The sequence below is a fragment of the Pseudorasbora parva genome, chromosome 16 (genome assembly GCF_024679245.1).
Source record: "Pseudorasbora parva isolate DD20220531a chromosome 16, ASM2467924v1, whole genome shotgun sequence".
Lineage (NCBI taxonomy): Eukaryota > Metazoa > Chordata > Actinopteri > Cypriniformes > Gobionidae > Pseudorasbora > Pseudorasbora parva.
Genome location: NC_090187.1, coordinates 40,636,296 through 40,649,967, shown reverse-complemented (window position 1 = coordinate 40,649,967; position 13,672 = coordinate 40,636,296). Strand labels below are relative to the sequence as shown.

The 13,672-nt window shown below is 41.2% G+C and overlaps 1 protein-coding gene across 2 annotated transcripts in view; it reads right to left on the bottom strand.

Annotated features, from left to right (window-relative positions):
* Positions 1–13,672, bottom strand: part of yap1 (Yes1 associated transcriptional regulator) — a 46,225-nt gene that overhangs the window by 5,828 nt on the left and 26,725 nt on the right. The window contains exons 4-6 of one of the 2 annotated variants that reach the window (XM_067419026.1): positions 11,214–11,327; positions 3,515–3,687; positions 1,574–1,707 (exon numbers count right to left, since the gene is read on the bottom strand). In XM_067419026.1, coding sequence (XP_067275127.1) covers positions 1,574–1,707; positions 3,515–3,687; positions 11,214–11,327 — 421 coding nt within the window. The remainder of the gene's footprint in view (positions 1–1,573; positions 1,708–3,514; positions 3,688–11,213; positions 11,328–13,672) is intronic. The other variant, XM_067419027.1, reaches the window with a different exon arrangement.

The following is a 13,672-nucleotide window of genomic DNA, read 5'->3' as shown; positions in this document are numbered from 1 at the left end:
CCATGTTTATTTGGCGCTGTTACTGGTATTAAGGCGGTAGAGAAGATCCGTTCGTGTGCGTTCCGCGCTCCCGGTTCTCTTGAGCTGAGCTGCGGCAGTGTGGTCTCACGCCAAAATGCAAAAATTGTATTTTTGTTATTACGTTTTGTACAAAGTAAGATACAAAATATGAAGTAATTTCAAATCTGACACTTTTTTTTAATATCAATGAATGGGAAGCGCGTTACAATGTTTATTTCGTTCGTTAACTGAAAAACAGGATGACTAATCAATTCTTGGGGTTTAAGAATTGATATTGTTTTGTAAAAGAGAGGTTAAGGGTTAGTTGCATGTAACTACGCATAATTGACTGTTGTTGTTGTTGTTGTTATTATAATAAAAGTAACTGCATGTAACAGGGACACTGTGACAAAGTGTAACCCATTTCTTTTGAAAGAAATCGATACTTTTATTCAGCAAGGATGCATTAAAGACACTTATAATGTTACAAAAAGATTTTTGTAACATTCTTTGAAATAAATGCTGGTCTTTTCAATGTTCAATTCATCAAAGAATCCTAAAAAAATGCATCAGTTTCCACAAAATACTATATTAAGCAGCAAAACTTTAGTTTTCAACATAGAAAATAATTACAAATGTTTCTTGAGCACCACGTCTTCGTATCGCCATTATTTCTGAAGGATCATGTGACACTGAAGACTGGAGTACTGATGCTGAAAATTCAGCTTTGATCACAGGAATAAAATATATTTCACAATATATGAAAACAGAAAAGAGTTATCTAAGTTTCTAATATGTCAGAGTATTAGTTTAAGCTTTGGTGAGCAAGAACACTTCTTACAAAAACAAATTTCACTATATTGTCGCGAATGGAGACGTTTTGATTTCTGTAATCTACTAATCTCCAAAGTTTCAAGACTTTTGTGTGCGTTATGGATAAATATTCCTCATTTACAAAGCTTTGGTAGTCTCTTAACTTCTGTACATTTATCCAGCATAATTGCCAATAACAACCGCTCGTGGCCTGCTTTGAACCGCCGTTGTGAAAGGTGTTGTTTTGCTGGTGGTCTGAGAAAAGCTCTCTATAAATAGCAGCCGGGCGGTTCGGCAAATAAAGAGGGCAGAGGACATGCTACGGTGAAGGAAAATACAGCAAGTTTCTTCTAATTAAGAGAATGAAATGTGGCTTCGGTGCATGAGAGTTGCCGGATGAATGAGCTCTTTGTGAGCGCGGCCGAGGTGGGAGGCGGGGGGGATGGCCTTGTCCGAGACCACATGTTCTCACGGGCCGCCTTGCTCCATCCCTTATCTGCTCTCGTGCGGGAGGAGAGACTAATGCGCTCGAGTGCCACCGGAGGGCGTGATTCTCTGCAAATGCCTCTTAAAACAGAGTGCGTTCGACTGCTTCTCCGCCAGGGGTCGCCAATGAGCGTCATTCCAGCAACGACAACAAAAAAAGCACACCATACAGCCAAACGTTGCATTCGTGTGCCTTTTAACCGGGTAAGTACTACCATGTGCGACCTCGAAGGGAGGTTCTCTTGCTTTCCTGCATCGGTTTGATGTGCCTTACCTGTTCAAGAAGGGGTCAGAGCTGTTGGTGGTCATGTTACGGGCGTCTTGGCCCATGCCGGGCGAGGACACGGGGTTTTGAGTGCCGCCGTCCTGCTCCATGCTGGTCGGAAGCTGGTTTCTCAGGGCGAGCTCCTGTTTGCGTGCACAAAAAAAAAAGAAAAAAGGAATACGTGTCAAAGTGCAAAAATCAAATCAAAGCAAAGTGAGCAGACTGGGTCTGCAGGAACGGAAGACGAAATTAACAATTTTCTTTGGAACTACTCCAAAAGTACAGAGATGAGAGCGGATGGCTTTTTCAACTGAAGAAAAGGACAGAACAAACTATACTGGTTTTGCTTTCAAACCACGTACACAACACAGAGCGCGAGGTATGGGAAAGGAAAAAAACAAAAACAACAAACTTAACTTACGAGTTTCACTCGGTTTCCTGTATCACCCTCTCGTGTTAAATAAAAGCCTTTCCCATCCAACAAGTCATGAGTTACAAATCTGGTTATCGTTTGTCAATGGATTGCACAAGATCGTCTGTCAACATCCTCTGGTTTTTTACAGCCCCGTCGGCTCAAACGGGCGCTTTTATTGCGTATCGTTTAGGCTACGGCGGAAGGGTCAGATCTTTGTTATTTTATTGCACACTTCCTATGACTAATTGAAATTAAATACTTTCACAACTTTTGATGATTAAAGGATAACTCCACAGTCGTGACACACACACACACACACACACACTGACCCTATGACTTTACTCATTTTACTGAGAATGATTCATTCATCACATTATTTGAAAGAAATCTCTCTTTCTTTTTTCACTGACAGAGTTATAGTTGCCAGATTAATGCATTAACTGCTAAATGCAGGTGGATTATGACATTTGAAACTAATAACAATGCATCCTCTAAATCTAAAATGAACTTCAGGATATTTGTTTTGAAATCATGCAATAAGGTTTCATTAGATAACATTAGTTGACCACTTTAGTTGACATGAATTAAAAATCAACAATAATTCTACATCATTTTTAAAGTTGTATTTCTTAACATTAATTAATGCACTGTGAACTAACAAGAACAAGTGGTAACAAGATTTGAAGCCCAAAAAAGCCCATCCATCCATCCATCATAAAAGTTATCCATAAGGGGGTTAATATAAAAATATATTTATTACCTAACATTAACAAAGACGAATAAGTATTGGAACAAATGTATTGCTCATTGTCAGTTCATGTTAGTTCATGTACATTAATAATATTAATTATAGATATAATGCAGGTATATTATAAATATTAATGCAGGTAAATGCATTAATAATATTAAGAAATGAAACCTTATTGTAAAGTGATGATACCATTAAGGTTTAACCAAATTCTATTATTTCAGTAAGACCACTATGAAAGTAAAATTGCACCCTATATTTGATCTTCTTGAATATACTTTTTTCTAGGAAATGTTACAATTTACAAGTGATTACAGGATTTCCAGCAATAACATCAATGCCTTTAAGTGCATTTGAAGGCCTATCTTTATTAGTCTTTAACGAGAGTTGCTTCTAGCCTGTAAGATCATCCCTGAAGATCTGTGTTTATTTAGTTTTCCAGCAGGGGGGTCTGCAGAACTGAGTCAACACCGTGTTTACATTCCAAAGTAGGGGCAGCTGAGCAAAACCTCCTCCTCGAGCCTCTCCTTTACTCGCTTAAAAACATCCATGCCATCTATACTGCCGCTTCAGATTCGCAGACGCTTCGCTAGATGTAAAGAAACACAATGTTGCGTGAAAAACTTGCAAAGTGGACTGGAGCGAGCGCCAACGGTCGAGGTCTGCCAAAACAACCGGCGTGACGTTAAACGTCACGGTATGCCACAAACCAAAATACACGGTGCGGCTGGGGCCTGATTCGCCCTGGCGCGCGAGGACAGAATGTTCTGACAGGTGTGCGTCTGACCTGGGGTCTCTGGCGAAGGAGCTCTTGTTTGATCCTCGCTCTCTCTTTGTCCATCTGGATCTGCTGCAGCCTGATCTGGTTGTTTCCACCCAATACTCCGCTCTGCGGGCTGGAGGGCAACTGGGAGCCTTGCTTCACTGGAGCACTCTGGGAAATCCGCTGCTGGTTCATAGCTGAGGACGGAAAAGAAACAATTGTAAGATGCTTTGATCGCTTTGACAATAAAAGGTAAACATTAAAGGGACTGCTCGCTCTAAAAAGAAAAATGAGTTTACTCGCCCTGGTGTCGTTGTAATGCCCCGCTTTCTTTTTTTGGATCACAAAAGGCGATTTAAAAAACAACAACATTTTTACATGCTGCTCGGCCTAGTGAATAGTATGGATGCCCGTTTCCGCCACTAAATAAAAAAAAAACTAAAAAGAGTAATTGCGACTATTTATCTCAATTCTCAATTGCGAGTTTATATCTCATTATTTGAGTTTATATCCTCAAATATTGTTATTTTATAACTGGCTATTGTGAGAAAAAAAGTCACAATTACTCTTTTTATTTTTGTATTTAGTGCCGGAAATGGCCCGTCATAGAATAGTGACGAGCATCAAGTTAAAAATAAATAAAATAAAAGCTAATGCATCACACATTGATCCCATACGACACGTATCGCATATTCTACGTGTTGTGGCGGTATATGATAGGGTTTACTGAAATCTGTGCAGGGCTACGTGTTTGTGAGACTCTATTAGTACCGCAGTTCACTCGGACCGTTGGACTCGACCAGAAAAAGCACACAAGACTTATAAAAATGCAACATTAAATACAACAAATGTACTTTTATCTCTGAGGTGAATATATTTGTTGTGTTCTGGTTCTCGCAAAAACAAACAAAGCGAGTCCTCGCGTCACTGACAACCGGAGTTTCGGTCCGGAGATTCAACTCAATGAAGAAAGTATACAAACGGACACTTTTTTATGGTGATTAATCTCTTTTTTTCACAAATTGTGTGCCTTTTCTGTGTGAGTCAGGTTGAACTGTGGAGCTAAAAGATGCATGACTCTAAGAAGACCAACAGGCAAGGTCAAGATTTCAGTTATATAGTACATCACATTTCAGTTTGTTTTTCACCAAACCGAATCGTATACCCACAGAACACTTGGAATAAATGACGTGTCGCATAAGATGGTTTTGTGATACATTTGTGTCTCTTTTTAAAAGCTTGATACTATTTATTATACGGAAATACAATTAATTATATACAATAAATTTCATATTTATTTGATTTCTCCTTTTGTAGAAAAGAAAGGGCATACATCATTACAACTACACCATGATGGGTAAATGATGACTTCATTTTCCACTAAATAAAATTGGCATTATAGTGTTATTATATTGTGTAATATATAGTGCAATTACATTATGTATATGAGCACTACTGAAATGCCATATTATTGACTCATTTGTCAACCAGGACTTTGATCATGCATGTGTATACACACACACACACACACACACACACACACACACACACACACACACACTTATGAAGGGCCAAACAGGAAACAATTACATGAAATCTGAATGTAACGCCACGTTAGCATCAGGGCTATTTATCTGGGAAACTCAAGGTTAATATCACAATTTCACTTCTTATATAAAACTTGGCATAAGATAAAACACATTTGGGTGATGCATTCTGGAATAATCCATGTAAACGTATTTCTGAATAGAAGTGTTTTCTAGCAGTGTCATAAAAACGGTGATAATATAATAGGTTTACAGTCAAAGGAACTTCGCCTGTCAATAGAAACCCAAGTGTAAGTCATAAGTAACTTACGCTGGGGTTTATTTCATAGTTTACTATTTATATATTCGTCCCATTCCTTCTGCCACTTGTTAGTGATGTATAAGCTCATGAAATCTAAATGTAGTTATAATTCTCAATTTATAAATGTAAATCTAAATAGTTATTTATTAATCCAAATATGCAGAGTTAATTTAGTGAGTCATTTATCATTTTATCAGACTAACGGACTATATATTCAGAATAAAATCTATATTTACAACTTACATTTTCATTTTCCATATTTACACTTATAACTGTACGATTTAGATCTATACAGTATATTCAGAATTGTATCCATAAATTTAGAAACATAACTAAAAATCTGAAATTATGTGGTCATTGTAATTTTATATGTTCATTATATAAATCAGATATATTCAGATTTATAAATAAATATTCAGAGATTTCATATAATAATTTCATTTGGCAATTCATACACATTGTAAATTAAGAAGAAAATGATGTAAGCGATAAAGGGCAGTATGTGGGGCAATGCTTATCGCCACAGACGCAAACACACGCAGACGCAAATGTTTTGGACCGTAGGAGGTGGGGTGTTACAGTAATTGGACCGATGGAAATGGCTGTTTACTTATGCACTGGGGCCACCGGTGACAACAAAGCCGCGACCGTGCTGGCGTTGTTATGCGCGAGGGAGCCCCGTCTTCCCCGCTTATCCTCATCACCATTCAATCAGAGTGTGTTTACACTACCCCGGGCCTGAATGAGTCTCCGCTCTCCTCTCACCATGGGAATCAGATCAGAGACTCACCACGCCTCACACACAACCACCATCCCCCACGCCGCCCGAGGCCTGGAAGAGTGTGTGGGAATGTGTATGAGTGCTAGTGGGGGAGTGTGTGTGTGTGTGTGTGTGTGTCTGTGTGTGTGTGTGTGTGTTTGTTTCTCTTTTAAGACTCTTATCTCGCATAGATAGGGGTCTGTTGAAGCCGAATGACGGCTCTGGTGGAGAAGTAATGGCTGATCTTAGGGCACGAGTGACCGGTTAATACGGGGCTGCCAGATTTGTTGCATCTGTGATTGGGAACACACAAAAACTCTTGATTCTCAGCTCTGGATTTCCCTGACTTGTCTGTACTCGTATATGTGGGTATCTCACTTGGGAAACTCCATACCGCAGCACAAAGATGACAAGAACACACAAACAAGTCTTTTCCGCGCGGCCGAACGACTCGAGTGTTGCGTAAGCGCGGCAGAACTGCAGGTTCGTGCCACCGACGTGTCCTCTGAACAGACAGGAGGAGGAAACGTGCCAGAGAACACACAAATAAAAGGAGATAAGACCTCAGATTGACGTAGTTTGCCCATCTTTTCCACGCTGGCTCTGAAACACAATCATCCGGCAATAACTGTCTTTATCAGGGCCGTCTCGTAAAGCAGAGCCGAGCCCGTCCCGTTCCAGGTGAGACCGGAGGAGTGTCGGGAAACGTCGGGAAAGGAGCGGCGGGACGTTTCAAGCCTTTGTAAATATTTGCTTTTTTGGTTTGCCGTATAAAAGCCACGCTCAAGTTGCGCTTCGAGTTAAGAGATAAGCGCGTAGGCTGAGGAGAAAGAGGAAGGAGTCGGTCTGTGTCCAGAAGAAAAGCCTCTCTATATCCCATCATACACAAACCTCAGCGGGCCACACAAAAGCAAGCTGTGAGCTGCCGGAAGCCAGCGTGAGGAAACTCAGCTGTGACTAGTGTGTAGTAGGAAACCAGTTGAAAGCAAGATGGCAGCCGTATCGCTTACAAGTGGAAACAGCAGGTGGTATATTTATACATCAAGGCTTTCACAGTTATTATTACTGATTACTGCAGTGAGAAATGCAAATGTGCTTCCGTTATTCGCGCCAAGCTATGCAAGTAATGTGTAATGCAGTTATGCAAATAATTTAGTCAGACCGAGTCGGTGCCAAATTACAGGTTTTTGGCTTCTACTTTTTTACAGACACTGTTGTTGCATTACGCTCACACGATTTAACCACACATTTATGGTCATTTATTCAAGCAACGACTTCAGCACTAAAATGTAGTCAAGCAGATATTTTGTAATAATTTCATAATTCCATAAAGTACAACTTGATCATCCCATAATTTTTCCCTTTTTTAAAGCCCAAAAAAGTCTGTCTGTCAGTCAGTCAGTCCATCCATCCAACATAAAAGTAATCCATTCAGCTTTACGGGGTTAATATAGGCATTCTCAAGCAAAGCGATGCGTTTGTGTAAGAAATAGAATCCATTTTTATAACTTTATAAACCAGAATCACTGGCTCCCAATAAGCAAGTCATGTTCAAGCGGAATAATGACCTCTATTGGCGAACGCAGAACAATTTGCATATAATATTGTTTTGTATAGAGCAAAACGAAACACCAGCCACAAATTCAAAGTCTAAAATGAGAATTTAAGAGAAATGTGGAAGGAGCTCGAGTTTGTTTTCCAGCCCTAATTGTTTGAACTGTAAAAGGTATCTACTCACAGCTAAAGTGTATTGTATTGTATTGTATTGTATTGTATTGTATTGTATTGTATTGTATTGTATTGTATTGTAATTTGTGATGGATGGATGGATGGATGGATGGATGGATGGATGGATGGATGGATGGATGGATGGATGGATGGATGGATGGATGGATCTCAGTTGCTATTCACTCCCATTATAGAGCTTGGAAGAGCCAAGATATTTGTGGATTTAATTCAGATTGTGTTTGGCTGAAAGAAGAAACTCATATACACCTTGGATGGCTTGAGGGCGAGTAAATTATTGGTCAATTAGGATCAACTAACCCTTGAATAATATATATATACATTTTTTAAAATAAACAAGAGTTTACTGTATCTAACAAAGATTTGAATAACTATCAAATGACGTGCTCAATAAACTACATATACATTTATTAATAAGGCATTTGCAAAGCTTTTTTATGCTGCAAAGACTGTTACTTGTTATATTTTGGGTTGATTAATCAAATGAAACATTTATTTTGCTGTTTATAGTGGTATCATAGAAACACATAATTCTGAGTCTGAGACTGAGACCGGCTCCGAGTAGAACGTCCAAAGTTGTCATCTAGTAATTAGGGTATAAACAAATCCAGAAACTATCCAGGTGTGATGGGGGCAATAGACACTTGGAAGTGGACTATATTTACTTGGGATAAGCAACAACCCAAAACATGCTGTCACCCACCTAGTCAAGCCCTAACACCGCACGCAGAACATCCCAGCAACGACGAGTAAGATTTGTGAGGAGAACCACCACTGGCGTTTACTTCAGAAAAATAAATAACTCTGCGAACGCACTCCGAGACTTTCAATTTTGAACGTCAACCACCGATGGGCACATTCGTCATCCCGTTTCCCAATAAGGCGAGCCCCCTGGGAGTCGTGAAGTGTTTACGCAACCGCGCGGGAGTGTGTGTGTCAGCTCCGAGCTCTGGAAAAGATGAGTGCTTCACAAGAGTGTGACATCACTCTGCACTTGCCAGCAAGGTGCCAACTCCTGCACTGAAGTACTATGATAATCCAAGCGGCCCGCAACACATGACCGATAACCGAAGGCTCCGGATGGTCTTTGTTCTGCAACGCCACGGAAAAAATGGTGGTGTTTTTGAGTCTACGGGCCAGCTGAAGCGTGAAATACATCATAAAGTCTCGCAGACCTCAAGGCCCATTCACGCCTCTTAGGAAGGAGGCACAAGTTTATCCAGTGGTCTCTTATTCCTCCCTTTCTTTTCCCTCTTCCTTTCCCTCTCTCAGGGCCTGCCTCCGCCTGCCCCCTTCTCTCTCTCTCTCTCTCTCCCTCTCTGTCTCTAACATTGGGTCTCTTTGACTGAAAAGGTCTGGAACAGATTAGGAGCAGAGCTGCAGCATCGAGAGGCCTGGCACCGTCTCAAGTCCATCTAGATGTGCAGCTGAGAACAGTTCTGCCTGCGCTGGGCCTCACGCGGGGTGGGAAGGGGGGTTAGACAGAAAGAGAGAATGGCCAGACTTTAGTTCTCAGTTAAAGGAGTACAATCCTACTCTACTCCCTGCTCGAATTACCCAAAAGTCTCCAAATGGTGAGCGGAGACCCAGACGGGACAGGTTTGATCATCATTTGAGGTTCAACCGGTGCAAGAAGTTCTTCCGATTCAAAAGTCACATTTTTGATAACGTCTGCAGTTCGGTAACCTCGACGAGAGGAGACGAGGGGTGAGAACACAAACACAAAGGTTATAAAAATATGCAGACGCAAGCAGTTACATAAAACCGCACGGGAACGCCCTTTCTAAACTCGAGGTAAGGAATGAGTTAACCGCGTCTACCCCTCTCTCCGTTCTCCCCCTCACATTACGTCTGTAATTCAGGGGCCCACCAGGCTTGTCCGCTGAACACTTATAAATCTTCAAAGGGCTTCACCCACCAGAGCCGACCCCCCTCCTTTTTGTCTCTCTCTTGTTTCTCTCTCCCTCTCTCTCTCTCTCTCTCTCTCTCTCTCTCCCCTGACACAGCCCTACACAGACTTTCTACCCCTTTACCCACGACCGCTTGCATGTTTGGTGTACGTTTGCACACAAAAACCCATTTTGTAGCAGAACATTTCAGTCGAAAATGAGGCAAAATCATGCACGTTCATACATGAAGGAGATGGTGAGATCCTAAGAGAAAACTCCTTTGGGATGAAGCGAAAGCACCTCAAGCGTGAGTAACTCAAAGTGACATAAGTAGAAGCCTTCATCTCTTTGTGAGCCCTACGTGCTCATAGAAAGAGATTAAAGAGAGGGACTGAAAGGGGTAGAAAAGGACAAACATCTTAGTCTGACAACCTTTCGGTGAACCATTTATCTTGACAGCAAAAACAGATGATTAGATTAATGGGACTATTCCACTGCTCAGATATGTCTCTGCGTATGGATTACGGATGCATATCTGAACGGGGGGTTTGGGGAAAGGCATAATCAGATGCAGTTTGAACTAGTTTGTGTGTGTGTGTGTGTGTGTGTGTGTGTGTGTGTGTGTGTGTGTGTGTGTGTGTGTGTGTGTGTGTGTGTTTGTGTGCGAGTAAAGGGATCACATAGCAGACTCCTGAGTGTGGAGCAGTTTTGGCTAACCTCAGTATGAGTCACGGGAAGCAGGAATACTCACACACTCTCACTCACTTTCATACACACACATTGTCAGAGAGTAGTCATTTACGCTCGGTCTGTAATCAGCATAATAATAAAGCAATAAGCAACAGTTACGGTGATTTTACCACGGTGGAACTGTGCTCTCCGGACTTTGAGCGCCTAACACCCCTTGTGCAATGATAAAACCGCTGCAATGATCGGCCTCAGGTGTGATAGTGATGCACCGAGATGATTTTCTTTTTACAGAAGAAACGAAACCGAAATTAAAGTTGTCATTGAACCGAAACTAAAAATAACGTTTCAATAATTAACTTTGGGTAATTGGGTAAATGAACTCGGCATGCTGCTCAGGGTGTTTTGTTTACAGGTGACAAAACTGGAAGTTATTCTTCTGCAACAAGCTAGACAAATTTAACATTTTGCTATTCTGGTTTCATTTTTGGTCACGTGCATCCCACACTGCGGACGTGTTTATCTGTGTAGCTTTATCTACGTTGTTTACACAACATGTCACTGAGGAAGTGCTAACTCTTAAGGTCAATCGTTTCATTTTGACCCTCCAAAACTTTGTCTTTTTTTTTTGCCATTTAAGCTGAATTTTTCCAGTTGCCCAAAATTTCAATGCATCACTATGCTTATTCTTTTATAAAATGGCGACAAGAGCAGCATGACAAGAGACCAATGTTCAATCAAAAGTACAAGTTATTATTTTGATTATTATAAACTTTTAGGATTTAAAGCTCACCGTAACGCGGGTCGAGTCGTGGGTCCAGCCAAGAGGTGGTTTTGTTTTTGTGATTGATGTAGTAGATCTCTCCTTCTGAGGTAATAGCTTGCTCCCAGCCTTCAGGAAGAGGTCCTGAGAGAGAACAGTCAGGGTACAGTGAATTATCCAGTACTAACTGAAATTCTTATGTTAGTAATTTGTTTGGCCACAATCCACATTTTTCATTCCACATTTCCCCCAGGGTTAACTTTCTTCATTCAAGTAAATATTGCATGAGCTACTGCCTACGTATTGCCAAGATGGCTGCTGAGTGAACCGACTTGCCTGGACTTTAATTGCACATCCCTTATCTGCCTGATTTGGTGCATTCAGTTTACAGTAGCAGAATTGCATGAACTCGTTAGTGCGTCCGCCTCCCGTGCCCCAAGCGCCGGTTCGCATCCCACTTGGAGCGGGGCGAGTAGAACGTTGGGGTTATATTGGTGCCGTGACCCGAATGGGTAACTGAGGCCAGCTAGTTAGAGCTGTGCGAGTAAACCTCACTCCCCTGGCCTAAAGAGGCGCGCTGGCAAGAGACTAGTTTCCGATGCGCCCGCCGGAAACTAGGGATGCTCCGATCGACCGGCCGCAGAACGGTATCGGGCCGATAATCACATTCCGTGACTCGATCGGCAGTCACTAAACTTGGCCGATCTCACGAATCGATCCCAATTTGACGACGTCAAACTTAAGCGTCGCAGTCACCTGTCATATCACGTGGAGGAATGTTGGCTAAAGGATTTAATGCAACGAACCTGATTCGCTGCCTCTGTCATCTGTTCTCTGCGTCTGAGCTCAGGCAGCTCCTCCGCACACTCATACACATGCGCGCACACAATCACACAGAGCAGACAGCGACAGGGAAACTGAGTGTGTGTGATTACCTGAGTCTGTCCTTCTTCAGGTAAAGTCAGAAAAAAAATCATTTTGCCAAAAGTTGTCAGAAGTGATATCTTTGTCATAGTATCCTTTCAATGTTTTAAGGGTTGGTACACCCCAAAATAAAAATGACCCCATCATTTACTCCCCCTCACGCCATCCTAGGTGTGTATGACTAAATGTAAACATAAATTGAAGTTATATTAAAAAATATCCAAACTTTAAAAAGGTTTTAATTATGTATAATTTACTTACAAAAACACATTGTTTCACTTTAGAAGGCCCTGGATTATTAACACCGTATGGGTTGTTACTGTTATGATGGATGGATTGATGCGCTTTTCTTGTGCTTCGAAATCTCAGTTGCTATTCACTCCCGTTATGATATTTTTTAATATAACTCCGGTTGTGTTTGGCTGAAAGAAGTCAGTCATATACACCTAGGATGGCTTGAGAGTGAGTAAATTATGGGATCGTTTTCATTTCTGGGTGAACTATCCCTTTAAAGGGACTTCCATTGAATGGTGTCAGCGCTGTTCAATGCACTGAATCAATGACATTGATCTTCATGAAGTTAAATATCAGCTTCAGTGTTACCCAGGTGATGCGTTGCTCAACGATTGAGTCTTGTAAAGTGCCGATGAAAGTGAAATAAAATTTCATCACCTAGAAAATGAACGGTATAATGATGACTCGCTCATAAAAGCCCACCAGCTTGCATAACAATGTAACTGCACTGACCGACAGCCTGCAATCATGTTCAATTTTAAAGTTTCGTAGGCCATTTAATAAGCCACGAGATCCTAACATGGACAGTGTTTTGGGCGAGCGCTGTTTTTAAAGGCCTATTAAAATGTGCATTGTAAAATGAATATTCCTTGTGCTTATTCGATTCTCAACTAAAACAACAATTACAACATTACTGTAAATAATATAACCAAGGCAACATCTGTGACATTACTTTATCTCAAAAAAGTTAACAGTCAACAGAGAGCTGATATAATGCTCGGCTGAATCTGAAGACAAATAAAAATAAAATTCGGTAGACGTATCAGCTGCAAAACTCCTTGTCAGAGCATCCCTACCAGAAACGCCGGCTCGAATCCCACTTAGAGCGGTGCGAGTAGAACCGGAGGGGTTACAGAATATAAGCATGAAAGATGATTAAGGAAATGACAAGACTACCTTGCGCTCTATGCCATGGTAGTCTTGTCATTTCCTTATCAGGGTACAGACTTGTACTTGTCATTTCCAGTTGGTCGGGGTAACAAAGGAAAAACACCATTCATTTTACTCTATATTTTCACTCTATATTTTCCAGGACCAAACAATGCATCATACTTTGTATTCCAAAGAGGGGAATGCCTTCAAACATTTCCAGCTGAACCTCCCATCAGCTGACTTCAGGTCACTATTGTCACTCCAACCATACAGGTCTACCATATCATCAGCTTCCATTCACATGCATTCATTTGCATTTGCCTGCCCTGATAAGGTTTCTACGTTTGCTGAGGTACAGGCGGGGTGGGATGTAAACAGAGACTGCTACACCCGTAGAA